Here is an 18,938-nt window from a genome sequence, read left to right on the forward strand (position 1 = left end):
AATCACTTGGTAATTGGATCCTTTTTTGTGTGTATTTTCTGCACAGCCAAATATACAACCGTTATTACCACTGACTAGTTTCACCTCCCCGCAGCGCTCATTTGATGCTTGAATATCCGTCCTGCTCCTTTAAGGCGGCCGCGTAGGTCAGTTGAGAAATATGACTTGACTGAAGGAGGGTGGCGCTTAAACTACTGTGACAGCGACTGGCCATGTGAATGCAGCTGAAGGAGTTATCAGCGGGAAACCGAGATCAACAGATAATCGTCACCACTGCCTCTTTTTTTTTTTTTTTTACCCCCAAACACGTCTGACTGGAATTTTCTTAAATGGTTCATTTGCGCTCAAATTCTTTTTTAGATTTTCTCTCACGGGCCACCCCGGATCGCTAAAGTTCAGAGAGCTACATTTAAAGAATAGAATTATAGTGTAGTTTCCCCAAATGGACTCTGACTTGTAAGCCTGTGTGAAGATAGAGTGGAGTCACTGTGGTAGAGTCCGCACGGGACAGGCGGATGCGTTAGAGGTCTCAGCTTTACGCATTTACCGGAGGAGGGCTGGACTCATCGCGTTAATCCGGAGAGTTGCTCACAGTTTGTCCCTCTGTGCACCGCTGTTGACAGCAAGCCGGTGTAAAACATGCTGCAAAATGGAAACGGAAAGCAAAAAGCTCCGCAACCGCCAAATACTGGTGGGACAGAGTCAGACTCCACGGATGGCAACCCGAAACTGCAGCAAGAGCAGCCGGCAGTTCTCCCAGCCGCCGACAAGAAGGACGCAGAGTCCACACACTTCCCCATGCCCACTTACCCTAAACTGGAGATAAAGCGAAACGCGGTGACGGACGATTATAAAGTCTCCAATCAGGTTCTGGGCTTGGGGATCAACGGCAAAGTCCTCGAGTGCTTTAACAAGAAAACTGGAGAGAAGTGCGCGCTAAAGGTATCGAAGTCTCATGAGTATATCATAAATTGTCCCCGGCCCTCCTGTTGACACTCTCACAGTATAACTGCAGACTTTATAGCTTTTAAGCGATAACTCTAGATCACCCCAGCTGAAAGAACACCTGTTTCTGATACAAGTTTATCTCTCACTTTGTTTGGATGTAATAACATAGATGTCGACTGTCCAGACTGGTCAATCCATTTGGAAAAACAGGCGTCAGTCCATTATGTTGGATTATGGTGGTGTGTCTAGGTATTTATTTATATCACTTGCTGCTCCTCTAAATTTGATCCTAATCTAATGCAAGTATGGTTTAAATACCTAACTGTGTGGAAACACACATAAGGGTCCATAAGCTATCCTAAAGTGTTTGTTTGCACTGTGGGTTTAAAATATAAGAGTGGAAACTTGTGTAGACAAGAATCAAGAACTATGACCTTTATGGAAGTAGGATTTTCTTTTTCCAGGAACATGAAAGGTTAAAGGTTACTAACAAAACCAGTGTTTGACATAGACAGATAGATGAATAGACTGCTGGTTTTGCATGTATATATACCTACTGATCATACTGGGTTTGACATGCACTGTACATGCTTCTCCCCGAGCTCACATTCACTTATCTGGTGGTGTTTCCTGGAAGGTCAGCCCTTTGCAATCAGTTCCAAGTTAATGGGTGTGTGGTCACCTAGCCATAAAATATCACGTGATACACTGCTTCAAAGACACACGGACTGTGATGGTGACACTTTATTCTGGGAGCGGTAGAAACCTTCACACTCATCTGCACACATGCACAGGTCGTCAGGTTTTCACCTGTCACCACTGGTCCACAGACCCGGAGAGATTTACTGGTTTACAGTAATCCATCTGGATCTGAGCTGCCAGCCAGGCAGCAGTGTCAAAAGGAGAGCATACCCAAAACTTTGGGATAGAAACTAAAGCTAAAGATTTAAAAATGAGATAAACTGCAGCAGGAAATTGAATATTACAAAAAAAAGATAGAATGCCAAAATCAGAAAGGGGATACTTTTCTTGATAGCATCATGGGTGGGACCGGTAAAGAAAACAATTCTGCTTAGAAATATGAGCAGAAAGAATTACTTAAAATGAAAAAGACTTCCGATGCGGAAAAAATCTTCAGGCAAAATGCTAATCTGAATCCAGCAAGTTTTTGTCTTTTGTCAGAAGTAATGACAGAACTGAAACACACAAAGAAAGTTTTGTGTCTTTTAATGTTCTGCCAAAAGACTGTGTGTGTGTCACTGCAACCACACTGTTCCGTAGGGGAAAGCCGGCAATAGATCGCTGTGACCCAAGTAGAGAGGGAACGCATCACATTAAGCCTCTGACCATCTTCTTCTCTCTGAAGATCTGTTAAAAGGTGTTAAGAGACGGCAGAAGAAACACTTCTGATGGCTCAGTCTGTCTTCTCTATTGTAGCTGCTGCAGTTTTTCTTTTGCACTGTGCTTGTTCATACAGCCGTTTATGTAAATTTGATTAATTTTGTTATGTCAAGTTAAATAGTGAGTAAAAGTAAACAGAAGCTAGACTGATGTAGAGTCGGATGACCGGCCCATTGGGTTTTTAAATTAAGTGTTGCTCTGAGCGCTGAATGTAATAGATGGCTATGGCTTTAATCTACTTTGCAGCAGTGCTTGAACAAAGCCATCCTTTCAGTGTAATGCAGTTAAAGTTATCTTGGTTCTTTTAACTTGGATTTTTCTTACTTAACAGCAGGGGATGGGAGAGAGAGCCCTGTGCTGTTTGGATGCGTTCGTGACCTCCACCATTAACTGCTTAGACAGAAGTACAAATGATTGTTCCACTTAAGAGAACATTGGGCCTTTTCAAGTGAAGCTAAATGGCCTGCAGGCCTGTTTTACTCATAGTCAAAATCTTATCAATGGCTTTGGGTTCTGTGGTTATCACTTTGGCACACTTGTTGCACAAATGAGTGTGTTTCAGGGTGTAAATTATCCAAACCATAAAGGAAATGCCCACTGTTTTGGTTAAAGGCAGCTCCAAAAAAGACTTTTGTTTTGAAAGTTTCTGTAAGATCTCATAGGTTAGGGTTAAGCTCCCTCCAACAAGTTAATCAGTCTCTGGGGTCCTCTTGAATGAATTGAAGGATTTAGGCTTTTAAACCTCATCAACCCAACAGAGCTGGAAGTGTCTTGTTGGGATCACTCTGATCACTCTGTACCTTTACAGCACAGAGGAACTTTATGTTTTCATTGCTTCACTTCCACTTTCTATATGCAAAAATGCATTGTGAGTATTTTTATACTTGAGCAGTAGAAGTCTTCTAAGAGGTGGCTGTGAGCACAGGTCATCTGCATCCTTGGGCAAGATACTGAACTGAAGTTCCCTTGATGTGTTCATCAGAGTGTGAATGTCAGACAGAAAGCAAAGTGTGTGAATGACTGAGGTTCAAGTAGAAAAGCACTATAGAAGAAAAAGGCCATTTACAATTTTGAGTGAGTTTTTCAGGCTTTTTAAATCATTATAAAGAAAAAAAAAGTGATTCTAGAATTGGTATCATCAGTCTGTGTATCACTTTGGTCCAAAAGCAAAAGAAACAACCCAACAAATCTTTGATGTTCTCTGAATATGAACATGTTAGGATTGCTGACATTAGTATTTAGCACTTACACAGTCTCCTGCTTTCTAGACCACTTTGCTGTAGCCTTTATGAGCAGATCTTTATTGGCAGATGTTGTAAAGATAAACCACATTTTTATGAAGATATACAGACCAGCACTTTGAAATTCACTAATATTTAATAGAGTGTAAACATGTTCGAGCAATTAAAGTGTGTTTGTGTGTGTGTGCGCGTGTGTGTGTGTTAACCAAGGTTCTGTGGGAGGCAGCATGTGGTTAAATTTAGTGGGCGTTATCAGCTAAAGGTGTGTGTCTCAGTGTTTCTTAAGCTTCTCCTGACACAGATCTGATTCGTCTGAGTGTCGAGTCATCGTTGACTGGTTTACGTGCCCTTTCAAATAAGAACAAAATCCTCCTGAAGATTAACTGTCTCGTTCTCTTAGTCCTTCCTCTGCAACCCTTTTTATGTTTTACTACAGTGCTACAGGCCCCTTTTTATTAGAGCCGATTCTGTTTCGCTGCAGGAAATTAAGGAAACCAGCTCATAAACTATCTGCTCTTGATTGGAGTCATAAAGCTATAAATTACATAGCAAAAGCAAAACCTGCCCACTGCTCCGCTTAAAGTCAAGGCAAGTGGGCGAGGGTGAGCAAAATAGGACACATGTAGTAGCAGATCAGACACCGGAAACCCTCAACTTCTTCTTTTAACACACTGCCGTCCTCTGAACCCTTTGCTTCCTCTTTGACATTAGCAAGCAAAAAAAGATAGAGGAAAAAAAGGCGCTACACAGATGAGCTGTTTCTTTCCGGCATTTTGGAGTTTCCAAGAAATTTCATGTTTACCCACCAGCTGAATCCAATTTGCTCGGGTAGAGCCTTGCGAAAGTCACCTGCAACACACCACAGATTTATGTATGTGTGTCTGTCATACGTCAGTGAGTCAAACTCTGTGTGTGTTGTGTATTCCAGGCGCAGTCTGTAAGCAGACCGGCCTTGTGAACAACAGGGGATAGCTCCATCACTGTCACATCCAAAAATACCCCTTGACTGTGTGCTATGTCAAAGTCTGTCACCTGCTTTGTACGTCTGTGTGTGTGTGTGTGTGTGTATGTGTGTGTATGTGTGTGTGTCTGCTGTATTGCAAACTGTGTGAGTACCCGGCTATTCCAGTATTCCAGTATTTATAGGCATCAGTTCTTATACTGACATTAGAGCTTGAACTACCAATCCACTTACAGTCGTTTTGAAAAGAAAGTACCCTCTTTCCGTGCTTTGGTTTTACATAACAACAAAAAAATCATCTGATTCTCACCAGTTGTTAAAACTATTTAAATGCCACCTCAAAGGAGGAACAGCACGCAGCATGAGATTATAAATCATTACTTATTAAACAATAGCTAAGCTAAAATATGGAAGTTGTGTAAGAGACTAAGCACACCTCACGATTCAGTAGCTTGTAGAATCACCGTTAGCTGCAGAAACCTTAAATAATGGTTTTCTGTATGAGTATCAGTCTCTCACATCTTTGTGAATGAATTTTGGCCCACTTTCTTTGCAATGTTATGGGTATTTGTTTATGCACAGCTCTCTTAGGGTCATGCCACAGCCTTTGCGTCAGGTTTATCTGGACTTTGACTGGGTCAACACCTTGCTTCTTTTCTTTTTCAGTCATTCTGTCGTGGATTTGCTGCTGTGCTTGGGATTAAAACAGTATCATTGACCCAGTTTAGCCCAAGCTGTAGTTGTTGCACAGACGCCCTCACCTTTGAATTTAAAGTACTTTGGTATACAGAGGAGTTCACGGTTGACTCAATGAGTGCAAGGTACCCAGGTCCTGTGGCTGGAAAGCAAACCAAAATCATCACCCCCTCCACCACCGTGCTCGACAGTTGGTGTGGGGTGTTTGTGCCGATGTGCTGTGTTTGGTTTTCACCAAACGTAACACTGTGAAATATGGCGCAACATCTCCACATTGGTTTGTTCATATGAAACTTTGCAGTGCTAAGAAATGCTGCAAATGTTCCTTTTAGATTGAAGAGGCTTTTTTTCCCCAGTCACCTCTCAAAAAAGCCATATTTGTTCAGTCTTTTTCTATTTGTGCTGTCACAAACTTTAAAATTTAACATACCAACTGAGCCTGTGGAGTCTGAGGTATAACTGCATTGTCTGACCTTGGGGTCAATTTGATGTCTTGAATGTTTTCCAGTTGTGAGTAGGGATGGGTATCGAAAACCGGTTCTTGTTGAGAACCGGTTCCCACTGTTTCAATTCCTTGGAATTGTTTGCCATTTTTGCAAACGATTCCCTTATCGATTCCAGTCGCCGAATGACGTCACCACGTTGCGGAGCGTCGTTTACCTGGCAGGAAACACGGCGCGTAAGCGGCTCAAACGCTCAAAAGTTTACGAGAACGGATGACAACAGGGCAACTTGCAATACTTGCAAAGTAGATACTTCATTTAAGGGAGGAAACACTACGAATATGCAAAAGCATTTGCTCACAAAACACGTGATAACCTTAAATGAATGTCATGTTTTTAATTCCGCTCCGGACTCGTGAATCTCAACCCAGCAGCAGCGGTAACGTTTGCACGTCCTCTCCCGTTAATGCGGCAGGTAAATAATCAACTAACAGTGCATATTATGTTAGCGCGATCTGCCTTATTACAAAACCTGCTATTACTGTGCATTTAGGTGACCATGATGAGACAGACAGAGTCTGGCTCAGATGCTGGCAGTTCTCGCTGCAGTCTACCGGTAGCGTCTCCTTTCAGGCCAGGATAGACGAATGTCACCGAGCAGTGACTAAGTTTGTGGTAAAAGGCTTGAACCAGTGTTGCCAACTCCTCAGTAAGGAAAATCGCTATTGGCTGTCCTAAAAGTCGCTAGAAGTCGCTAAATGATGTCATCGCCTGATTTGCATAATTGGTCATGCTAATCTAATTGTAACCTATGTTGTTGGAGAGAGAAATAACATCGTGGAAGAGACATTAAGTGAGTAAAAAACTTCCTAAATGCATTTAGTTTATTTAGAACTACAAATTAAATTTATTTTAGCAATTATTGTTTTTTTTAATGTCACAATTCCAACCCTGCTCCTTTACCCGGGCTTGGACCGGCAAAAGTGACCTGAAATAGGCGCTCTGGTGGAGTTACTTTGTGTGTGTGTTTATAAGTAGTTTTAAACCTTGTGAGCCACAAAACAGCATACGAGTAAAAGAAGAACTGACTGCGTTACAGCACCCACTGCTTGTTGAGAGTAAAATCGATACGCGCTTTCACGTCCTTTTTTTAGCGACCTTTTTTCTAAAAAAAAAAGTCGCTAAGGGGTCTGAAAACTCGCTAAATATAGCGACAAAGTCGCTAAGTTGGAAACACTGGCTTGAACCCATTTGCCACAGCAGATGCCCCCAATTTTAGGTAAGTGAATGTGTTTAATTGTAGGCAGGGACATTACTGGATATTCTTGTGTAATTGCTACTGAATAATTTATGTTATGCTTTGTTATTGCTACAGAAGAATATTTATTTTATTATTTTACATTTACAATTTTTTTTCCTGGGGACCCTGTGACACCCATTGAAGAGCCGTAGGCTGGATCTCTTAAGATCTCACTGTTGGGTTTGTAAGGCCATGTTACTCCTAAATTTCTATCTTGTTCAAAGAGAAGATATAAAACAAAGTTCTAAGCTAATCGAACTTAGTGTTCTCCTTTTTTAAAAAGAATCGATAAGAGAATCGATAAAGAATCAAATCGTTAAACAGAATCGAAAATGGAATCGGAATCGTGAAAATCTTATCAATACCCATCCCTAGTTGTGAGTAATCAGATTAAAACCAAAACTGATGAGCAACAAGATCACTCGTGATGTCTTGACGTTGTGTAACACACACCTGAATGGTGCAGACCAGAGAACTGCCAAAAATCATCTGCTTTTATAGCATTGAATGCATCTGCCTAGCAACACCTGGCTCATACTTACCCTCTTAACTCCTTTGTAAGCAGTAGGGATGTACTGCTCACTGCTTTTACAGTTTTTGACTGACCTTTTGTTAAAAAAAATAACAACACAGTGTAATATATCATGTAATTTTTTCATACAAGAGCGTATTTGCCAAATTTTTAGACCCACATATGTCTTGACATGTAAAACCTAAGACGATGTTGATTATTTTTACCATCAACGTATTTAGTATTGATTCATCTACTTATCAGCTTGGCTCATGTATATCACATTATGCAGAAAAAAACAAAAACTGCTTTTGTTTTTTTGTTTTGTTTTTTAAAATGTTTTTATAAAATGATGCTGCTGCTGTGTTACACTACACCAAAACTATCCATGTTAAAGTTGAATGACTCCTCATAAATGATTATATAACGTGACATGATCTGTCCTTCTCTTTGCGTCTCTCCCAGATTCTCTATGATAGTCCCAAAGCGAGGCGAGAGGTGGAGCTCCACTGGCGAGTGTCAGGAGGGCCGTACATCGTTCGCATCCTGAGCCTCTATGAGAACATGTATCACGGGAAGAAGTGCTTGCTCATCATCATGGAGTGGTAGGATCTCACCAGTCAGTTAGCACTTCCTTGAATCAAACACTTTCTCTGTACTTTCATATTTAAAGCTTTTCTTAAAAAAACAACAGTGTCTTGAAACTTAGAGCAAGTCTGCTCTCTTTTTGTTGAAAGCATGACATTAAAGAAGTTTTCATTCTGTAGGACGTAATGATGAATCAGTATTTTAATGTGAAAAAGAGCTCGGAGTGGGTACAGAGTCCCATAAGTCACAGCTCCGAGTAAGATGACGCCCTTTGAATAAATGACAACATAACAAAGTGAAAGATTAAAAATAACAAGCTAAAGTTGCCTTGCATCATTTTTACAGCTTACACTTTTGCTTTTTCTCTCTCTCTTTTTTTTTTAACCTTGCTTCATGACAAACAAAGAAAATGAGCTCAGCAGTGATTAAGGTCTTACAACATGCCCACATGTTTTTCCAACAAGATACTATCAACGCTGTTGTGACACTGTAACTGCACAGATAACAGCAACTCAAGCTCAAAGTGTTAGTTGGGCTAAATATAAACAGAATTAAGAGGCCGTCCTGTATATGGTCTCCTTCTGTCAAATAATAACATTAGTTCTTTACTGAGGTTAGGTTAGGATAGAGCCGGGCACACGCTTACGTCATCTGTGGATTTTATTTGAAATCAGAGATTACATCACCTTTCAGCACAGCCGGTGAAGCCATTCCCACGAACGTTATGCAGACGTCACGGCAGCCATGTTGACACGAAGTAACACAGGTGTTACCGGTGTCATTAACCAGGGAGTCTGATTTGTTTACGAGCCTTAATTATGTGATTAGTAACACCTGCGTTTTCCAGCTACGTCATGTCACATGGCCGCTGGGAGAAAAGGGTCTATTTTTTTTTAAATATGTAGAACACATGTTTAGTTACATAATAAGCTCTGCCCCACTGAGCCGTAGTGACCTTTAACTTTATACAAGTTAAAGGTCAGTTATAAGAGCTGCTGCTCTGAAGCTGACATAGAGACAGAATTTCATCTGGGCTTCATGTGTCATGACAAACTGTTTGTAATGAATTCAACGCCATTGCTAAACAGTCTGTGTGTTTGTGTAAGTGTGTGTGTGTGTGCGTGTGTGTGCGTGTGTGTGGTTCAGATATTACTCATGTTGTGGGGAAGTGTTTTCCTTATAAGGACAAAAACACTTGTCTACATATGGTGACTGTCCAAGTCAATGCATGTTGTAAGGTAGGAGAAGGTTAAAGGTTTGGAAAGTAGCTACAGTTAAGGTGAATATGAGTGAAGGACGCATAACTGTGTGTGCTTTGACACATGTTTGAACTCTGGACTTTTTATTTCTCTAAGGGAGAAAATGTGAATAATTCAGAGGGAAAAAAAAGGAACTCCATAGGCATGACACCTTTGCTCAGTATGTGGGAATTTTAAAGAGTGATTGTCATCACCGCATTGACTGACATGGCAGGTGTTTGTTATATGTGCGTAGTGACCTTGACGGTACACACACAGCGAGAGAATGTCTGCTGCTTCCTGTATGAAGGAAGTTGCTCGGCTCGCTGTGGGTAGCTTAGCAGCTCCCGTTCCTCCTTCAGCTCTTGTGATCCACAAGAAGCGTGCTGGAGTAAGTGCGCTTACTTAATGCAATTATGGAGACATTTTTCCAAAGAACTCAAGGTGGAGTTTCAGGTATCAGTGATTCTCTATATCACACAATGAAAGTGGAGAGTGGGAAGCATCTGGCTCAAGATGTTTTTGGTAGTGAGTCTCTGAACGTTTCTCAGATATAAAATGAAACCAAACGTTTATGTTATTGCAAAATAACCTCTTATTGTGCTGCTAAGTCATTAATGACACTACAGAAGTGACAAATAGTGTTTATATCACTGCAAGATGAATTAATAATGGCACACTCATTCAGTATAAACACAGTTTTGTTTAGTAGGACTTTGGTGTTTTTCCCTTCTTCCTGTTTTTAAACTGTCTCAGTTTCACTTTCACTCAGTATTTTTATTATTTCACTTACCGTTTCGTCACAGAAGAAACTCCAAAAGATTTAGCAGTGTGAGTAAATAGTTCATAATTAAGTAAAAGAATCCCCCCTTTAAAAAATAACACTAGTAGTTTAAAATAATCCTGGTGCTTTTGCTTTGGGGGAAGACCAACATTTCTTTTGGTCTTCCTTTCCTTTACTGATGGAAAAAAAATGCTCTCAAATTTTGGTGTAAAGGCAAGCAGGTCTTTAATGATCTCTAATGTGTAATTTACAGACAACCTTACATGGACAGGCTCCTGTAGCAGAGCTCTAGACTCCTGTCGTCTGATCAGGGTCACCCATCTGTTCCACACACTTATTTTAAAACCAGGCGTGATCACACTTTAGACCCTTAACTTTGGAACAGCCTTCCTTATCAGGTTGGCTGATGGTTGGCTCTGTGGTTTGTTTGAATCTTTTGTCTGTTATCTGTGGCTTTTTGTATGCAGGATTGAATGAAAGGCTGTGTGCTTGACTCTGTACAAATATGTACACTTATTTTTAAAGCCTTTTTATCCCAACTGTGAAGCACTTTGTAAAAGTGGTACACGTGTACTAACAGAAATGTGGGTACTATTCTATAATACACTGATCCCTGTTCTCTCCCTGCTTGTCTATGTGTCCAGTATGGAGGGAGGAGAGCTGTTCAGCAGAATCCAGGCCAGAGGAGACCAGGCGTTCACTGAAAAAGGTGAGGACTGATGGAGGGCAGACTCCACGTGATGGATACACAGCAACGGTGACGTGTTAACTAGTTAAAGCGAGCTCTCTTTCATCTGTGCCTCCTGTTGTTTTAACACTGGAATTGCTTCTGGTTTGAGAGAGTCTGCTTACCTGTTTTTCCTCCCAGAGGCATCAGAGATTATGAGGGACATCGGCACGGCCATCGATTTTCTCCACAACATTGATATCGCGCACAGAGACATCAAGGTACGCAGAGATGAAGTTCAGTGCCCAAATCGTGAAGCATGTGATGTCATGTCTGGGTAGTTTGGTGAAAGCTTGGTTCACTTGTTTTCCTCTGCTGCTTCCACCTCCAGCCAGAGAACCTGCTGTACACAAGTAAAGAGAAAAATGCGGTCCTCAAACTGACAGACTTTGGCTTTGCAAAGGAGACCACGCTGCATAATCCTTTGCAGACTCCTTGTTATACTCCGTACTATGTGGGTAAGATGTCTTACTTTGTCCCGGGATGGGTTTGGGCCATATTAACAAATGAGCCAGATGTTTCAAAATGACAGTAATAAGCTGCTGAGTCACTTTTTGCCTGTGCCCTAATCTCCACTGTTATATTGTTTGTATGTGTGTATTCCTGTTGATAAGCTCCCGAGGTTCTGGGTCCAGAGAAGTATGACAAGTCATGTGACATGTGGTCTCTGGGCGTCATCATGTACATCCTGTGAGTACTGTCTTTGTGTGGAGGCCAGTGCTGATTTCACCACAGATGTTATTGTACGGCGCATGTATTTGTATTTGGATATTGTTACAAGAAGAGCTGCTTAATTTTATTACGTTTTTAAATGGTCGTCATCATTACGGCTTGTTTGTCTCTGCAGATTGTGCGGCTTCCCTCCGTTTTACTCGAATACAGGCCAAGCCATTTCTCCTGGGATGAAGAGGAGGATCAGGATGGGCCAGTATGAATTTCCTAATCCAGAGTGGTCGGAGGTGTCACAGGAAGGTGAGGAACTCAAACTAAAACACTGTCAAACAGCATATTAGCTTGCAGCCATATAGGCAACGAGCACACATAGTTACCGTTAGGTCTATTTGTTTTTAGACAAGGACAGTTTTTGTAGGGTTGCCTCTTTACACCAGCACAGTGGATTTTAAATCAAACAGATGATTTAAGTGCAGATTTACAGCTTTGACAAGGGGTTTGATGAAAATTATATAATATATAAAATTTTGTATAAACTATTTAGAGATTTAAAGCCATTTTTTCTGCTTAGTCTGCCATTTTCAGAGGTTCAACTGGACAAAGTAGCATAATTTTAAATAAAAGGATTTTTTTTTTATACTTGGATAAAAAACCTCTGCAGTCAGATACTTTTTGAAGTCTAGAAACCACAGACCAAATGTTGTGCTTCCTATCTTAAGATGCTCTGCGAGGCCTTTACTGCAGCCTCCTTCAGTTGCTGCTTGTTGAGGTTGAGACTTGGCCATTGAAAAATATCCGATCTCAAACGGAGGGTTGTTTATAAAAAACAAAACTAAAATTTTCTAAAATTACTGTAAATTCCTTAGACGTGTCAAATTAAAGCCACTGTGCTGTTTAAGAGATGCAAAATTCATAAACATGTTTCATTCTTCAAAAATGTACAAATTTTCTACAACTTTTAATTTTGTATGGCAGCAAAAAAAAAGTCTGTAGCTTCCCTCTGTTTAATCCATATGAATAGAAACTCCTGTAGGCTAAACATCTGAGCTTTTGTGAGAGAATTACAAAAAAAACAATTTTAATATATTTGTCTTTTTATTGTAAACATTTGCAGGTTTTACAAATGTTTGCAATCATGTGTAACACAGCAGTGTTTATCTGCATTCATGCATGTATGGCCTGCTTGTCTGCTCTCTATTGTCAGAAACAGGAAACCTTAAACAGCAGGGGCTGCACTCAGGCCAATTCTGCAGATTTACTAAATGTCAATGTATGTCAAGTTAAGATATTATCATACAGAAACATTTTCGAGAATCATATACAGCAAGATATAATCTTGCCCCAGTTTGCATCTCGCTGTTATATAAACTTTACTTACAGTGTGGTTAAAAAGTATTTGGCCCTTCTTGGTTTCTTAGTTTTGTGTATATTTGTGTATATGTGTATATTTTCACAATTAAATGTTTCAGATCATAAAAAATGTAATATTAGAGAAAGATAACCCACGTAAATAAAAATGCAGTTTTTAAATGATGATTATTTTTATCAAGGGAAAAAATACTATCCAAACCAACCTGGCTGTGTGTGAAAAAATGATTCCCTCCCTTGTTAAATCTTGAATTAACAGTGAATGATAAATGATGAACCACATTTCTTTAGAAAGCTGAGTTTAATTTCACCCGTCACACCCAGGCCCGATTGCTGCCAGACCTGTCGAATCAAGAAGTCGCTAAAAGAGAAACTGCCTGACAAAGTGAAACAAGCTAAAAGATCTCAAAAAGCAACATTTCATGCCATGACCTAATTTAAAAAGTCACTGACAACTATCAGGCTTAGAAAGGTTACACAGCAAAATCTCCAGTGTTAAATTGACACTAGAGAGTGTCTATATGGGTCCACCAAAATGGGTGTTAAATATAACACTGTTGAGTGTTAAATGAACACTTTTGACAGTGTTATATTTTTTTAAAGTAACCTAGTCAGTTTTGAAGATTAACAATGACCAACACTGAGCAGTGCTGATTTTCTAACACTGGAAAATAACTCAAAATGTTAGAAATTTTCAAAAAAAAGTCTTCAGGCCTCACGTGCCTCAGTTAAGGTCAGAGTTCACGAAGCATCTATGGGGGAGGTCCAAGGAGAAAACCACTGCTGACCAAAAAAAAAACCTCACAAGGGCTCATCTCACATCTTCATCTTGATTATACCCAAGGCTTTGACTTGGGTATAAGTCTGGACTGACGAGACAAAAGGTGATCTGGGCGACTTGCTGTACCTGATGGAACCGTAAATTCTGTTCTACCACAAAATCCTGAACTGTAGCCATCAGTTTATGCCCTGAAGCTCAGGTGCACAGCAGGACAGAGGTCCGTAAAAAAAACAGCAAGTCTACCTGTGAATGGCTCAAAAAACCAAAATGAAGGTTTTGAAGTGGTCTAGTCAAAGTGGACTGAAATGTGATTGAGGTGCTTTGACCTTAAACAGGCGGTTCGTAGTCGAAAACCCTCCAATGTGACTGATTTAAAATAATTCTCCAAAGATGAGTGGGCCAAAATCCTACACAAACACTTGATTGCAATTCTTCCTGCCAAGGGTAACACAACCAGTTATTAGGTTTAGGCGGGGATTACTTTTTCAGATATAGCCAGGTAGTTTGGGATTCTTTCCCCAATAAATCTTGTTCTAATGTTGAATATTCTGTCCATTGTCACCGTCTCTTTAAATTGCATCCAGTGTTAAATATGTGGCTCCGTTTGCTCCAGTGACTCCTTCTTCTTCTTGGTATTATATTTAAACTCTGCTCTGACCTTTGATTCAACCTTAACCAATTTGTAATGATGCAAATTAAAGTTACAAGGGTTTTTTTTTTTTTTGCATAATATCCCTGAGTAATATTTTCCTTTTCCTTCACAGTGTGCTGTTGAAAGTACTTTGACTCACAGAAAATGCACCAGTGAAATATTTTGTTAATTCAATAAGTTTGGTTGTGGAAACATCAACAACTGGGGGGAAAACCTTTTTTTTTTCATATCAAGTCTTATTTATATACAGTACTGTGCAAAAGTCTTGAGCCACATGGGATTTCTTTATATTCCGCTTCCATGGAGCTAATTTCAGACAGTGGTACTGGGTATATTTTCAAAATTGATGTCAGAAAAGTCCGATTTTTAAATAGAATATTTAAAAATACCATCTGGAAAGCACCTATCTGGCAACAGCTTCTCTGTAAAGCATGACAGGGATCCCAAATGCACTGATAATAGATAATAGAAAGACACATAAAACACTATCAGTCTGTTCTCCCCAGAGCCTGAACCTCGAGACTAATTGAAGAAATTACAAGAAAGCATGCCTAAGAGTTCAGCCTTTGTTAAAGAATAAAGGTGGCCATGCAAAATATTCACTTTGATGGTTGTTAAAACTGTAAAAACTCTGTTTTTGCCTTATATCCTGTATTTCCCTGTACATTTGCCCATGTTTCAGCAAATCACAGCACATATTTTCAACTTATCTACCAATATATAAAACAATGAGACAAGCAGCTGTTTTAATAGTGACATTTGAATTCAACACATCAAAATCCACTATAAATAGGACATTTTATCTCCAAGGCAAACATCATGTGAAAAGTTGTAAACTTTGCATTGCCTTGTGTCTCCCAGCAAAAGATTTGATCCACCAACTACTGAAGACAGACCCTAACGAGAGAATGACCATCACCCAGTTTATGAACCACCCCTGGATCAATGTAAGCACCCGTACACGCCTCATCTACTGTTTCCTGCTCGTCTGTGCATCTGTTTGCTTACGTCCTCATCGGTGTTTGTGTTTTGACTCTGCAGCAGTCCATGATGGTTCCTTCCACTCCCCTGCACACCACACGGGTCCTGACAGAAGACAGAGAGATGTGGGAGGACGTGAAGGTCAGTAGCACGACAACATCGACCCCCTCTGGTCACATCTTGACATTACAGCTTGTTAATGATAGGCTGCTGAAATGTTCAGCTTGCGGTAGGGTTTCAGTTAACGTTGCAGTGGTTTATAGACCAGTATGGGGGAAAACTCCAAAAATATTGAACTGGTAACTTTCCAGAATGCATGAGAATGTCCCAGTTTACTCTGGTTTCTCTTGAAACCTCAAGCCTCCATGTACGCTCTGAAATGCACCTAAAGGCATACATATGATGTAATCAAGGCCGCTTACAATCACATCATTAAAAAGCTCAGAACCACAGAGGACATATACAACAATTTCAGCTGTTGGAGTAAAACCCTAACGACCTCTAAACAGATTTTCATGTGTGAAAACAGCAAAGTGGCCCTTTAAATATTCTAATGATGGAAATGTGAGGAAAACTGCCATCCTCATGTGTTTACATTCTTATTATCTCCTGACAACCAGCAGGGTGAAGAAGTGTTCGCAGTTTAATATTTAACCCAAACACACCTAAGCTTAGCTTACCTTTTGCCATTCCTGCATTTTTTCCTGATTTAAACTACTAAACAAAAGAAAACACCACTTCCTCATATCAAGTTCATTCAGCCATGCAGAAATGTACAAAATGTCTCACTTAGGCAATCACTTATTTTCAATCCCTGTAAATAACATGTGGAATGGCACATTCCTTCACAACAGCTGAATGAACAGGTTTGTCATGATAAGGTGTGAAAAGACCATTCAGCAAAATGATACGCTCACAATACACCACTGTTCGTTTCTGCAGTGGGTACTGGGTACAGCGTTGCATAAAAGACCACTTCTCAAAAAGCAAAGAGTCAGGAGGGTACAGTCTTTATATTGAGCTTTATTCACAGTAAATGGAAAAGGTTTAGTTTTCTCTGAGGTCTGTTCTGACTCATTTTGAGTTCAGGCCTTTTTTTAAAATCATAAAAATATTTCCAGCCTGTTTCCTTTTTTCTTTCTACCTTTGCTTAGTTTTTTCCTGCTGCACAGATCTTGAACAGCAGCGAACTGCGTGGAAGCCTTTGCAGCGAAGATTTTGACATTATAGGAAACATCCTCCTTTGTTTCCTTTCTAAGAGTTGATGGTGTGAAAAATGACTAATGAGAGGATAGATGTCAGCTCTAATTATTTTGGGGTGGTGTAAAGCCTGGAAACAGCTAACCTGACACCATCCTACAGCAATAAATTCCACTTATCAACACTTTTAAAGCTTCTCTGGTTAACATATCGTCTCTTTTTTTTTAAAATTCATACCTATACTGATGTGTAAACAAAAAAAAGTTGCAGGCTCTTTGGGTTTTATGTCCTCACAGTTTCTTGACCAACACCTGCAACTGTTCCCTGCTGAGAAACAGTCCTCACTAAAACCGCAGCTTCTCCTTTTTATACTTTTTGTTTGGAAAATAAAAAGCAGACATATTGCGTTAATTCATTAGCTTTAGCGTGCTTGCTTGTTTTCTCCATTTTATGTCTTGACGTTATGCTAAGCTAACTGGCTGCTCTTTGGAAACATACATGTGCCACTGGTAAAAAAGCAAACGGTTTCCACATCCGTAAGCGCCAGCTAAATCCTCCAACATCTGCCTCTTCTCTCGCAGGAAGAGATGACCAGCGCTTTAGCGACCATGCGTGTGGACTATGACCAGGTGAAGATCAAAGATCTCGACACCTCCAGCAACCCTCTGCTCAACAAGAGGCGCAAGAAGGCCGCTGCGGGGGGCAAGAGTGGGTCCACGGTATGCCAGAGTCAGTGAGGCAAGGATGAGCTTTGGTGGAAGGTTCAAGAGGTGCTTTAGACTTCTGAGAGACTCAACTTCAAGCAAGTGCGCTCTAAAATAAGAGACATTAGGAACGCCAGAGTTAAACCTGGATATTTCGGGGACGTGGAGACGTGATATCACCTGTCTGTTGTCACTGCAGGCATCTCTGTTTTTAATTATTTTGTGTAATAATGTCTTTTCTTTTTTGGGGAGGGGGCTGGGCTGTTTGTAAGAGTACCTGTGTGTAGAGATATTTGTAGTGGTATACGTTGTGTATTTGAATGCTGGATTTACCTGTCTATGGTGTAACTATGCAGTTGTGTGCAGATCACACTCAAAGAAACTAACTGTGGACAGACTGTGAAACTAAAAGGCTCATTATTGTCTTTTGTCTTAATATCGTCCTTCGTTTGCTGCCTTCCTTTTAGGATTCAAAATCCTAAAATGTTAATAAAATGTAGCCTCCACAATCGCTTCCATCTGAGAAACTTTTTTTGTACAGAATCACTGCTGCAGATCAGTCTGGTGTCCTGTTAACAGAGCAGCACTCAGACTGTCAGCTTCCTGTAGCTGCAGTGGGCTAACGGCTGGTTGTGTTGCATTGGCAAGTTGTGTCAGTTTTCCTGAGAAATTTCTTATGTGTCACTGTGGTGATAAAATGCTTCCAGTAAATTGTGACTACAGTTTCTCTTTAAAATACAACCTTAGCAGGGAGAAAGGAAACCTCTTGGGTGAATCCACTTCACATAGATGCTAAGATTTTCCACGTGGTGGTTCTAAACACGCTCCTAAACTTAAAATAGAAGTTTTCGTGTGACAGACACGTTTCCTGTGGATGTGGCAACATTTTTCTTTTTTTTTGGTATTGTGTATTTCAGGCTTTGTCAGGCTGCTATTAATAGGAGCAGCGAAGTAGTTCTGTGGGACGCAGCCATCTGACATGTCATTCAACTGCAAAAGGTCAAAATTTTCATGTTTATGATTGCAACCTTTAGCCCACTTTGATCATGTGATGCCAAGAGTGTTAAGGGGACGCTGATCATAAAAAGCTACTTGGCTTTTCTGCCTTTGGGATGTTGCCGTACTGTCAGCAGGACTGCACAGCTCTTCTTCGGGCCTCTGTGAACGTAAGAAGTTTAGAAGTTCTGAGAATAAAACAATAAAGTCTCAGCTTTCCCCGAGTGAAATATCACAGCATATTCCAAAGCATGTTTTTTTCCTCGTGACGAATTAGGGGAGGGAATGTTTTGTGCTAATCGCTCCATAATACAGAGACAAGTCCAGTCCTGATGTACCACTATGTCTCAATTACTAACATGATGTTGACATAACAGTGTCTTGAACACTTCCCTTTTTTTGCGTAATTCCTCAAAAGCAAAGGGTTGCAAACCAAAAGGATGACAATAAAAAAAATTAAAGCATGCCTGCTTAAGTTAGAAGTCTGTTTCCTCAGTGGGGGATCACAAATTATGTCTTTCATTGAGTCATTTGGTTGCTGTTATCAAACACAGTTTTTTAAAATGTGGTTATCCTGGTGTACTGTGAGAGGTTTTGGGTGCGAGGCTAACAGCAGGAGCATAGGGTGAGTGGGGTGAGTGGTTTGATCTCTTTAGCCTTTAGGGAGGAATGTGCTGAAGGTCGGTGGAGAGTTACGTGACTTTCCACTGTTTCTATTCCACCCCGTCATGAATAGTCTGTGTTGT

General features: G+C 40.4%; 1 protein-coding gene across 1 annotated transcript; it reads left to right on the forward strand.

The window, feature by feature from the left end:
- The first annotated feature begins 120 nt into the window (after positions 1-120).
- On the forward strand, positions 121-17,705 carry mapkapk3 (MAPK activated protein kinase 3). The gene is made up of 10 exons (XM_026168734.2): positions 121-942; positions 7,967-8,106; positions 10,756-10,820; positions 10,980-11,059; positions 11,170-11,296; positions 11,453-11,528; positions 11,686-11,810; positions 15,173-15,258; positions 15,353-15,433; positions 17,074-17,705. The coding sequence occupies exons 1-10, from the start codon at positions 640-642 to the stop codon at positions 17,227-17,229; spliced, it is 1,239 nt and encodes a 412-aa protein (XP_026024519.1). The 5' UTR covers positions 121-639; the 3' UTR covers positions 17,230-17,705.
- The last annotated feature ends 1,233 nt before the right edge of the window (positions 17,706-18,938 follow it).

This window comes from Astatotilapia calliptera, chromosome 5 (genome assembly GCF_964374335.1).
Source record: "Astatotilapia calliptera chromosome 5, fAstCal68.1, whole genome shotgun sequence".
In the NCBI taxonomy this organism is placed as follows: Eukaryota; Metazoa; Chordata; class Actinopteri; order Cichliformes; family Cichlidae; genus Astatotilapia; species Astatotilapia calliptera.

Coding starts and splice junctions, on each gene's coding strand:
- mapkapk3 (XM_026168734.2), top strand. CDS start 640: ATGCTGCAAAATGGAAACGGAAAGCAAAAAGCTCCGCAACCGCCAAAT. Junction 11,529..11,685: donor GGCGTCATCATGTACATCCT/GTGAGTACTGTC, acceptor TTGTCTCTGCAG/ATTGTGCGGCTTCCCTCCGT. Junction 15,259..15,352: donor TGAACCACCCCTGGATCAAT/GTAAGCACCCGT, acceptor TTGACTCTGCAG/CAGTCCATGATGGTTCCTTC.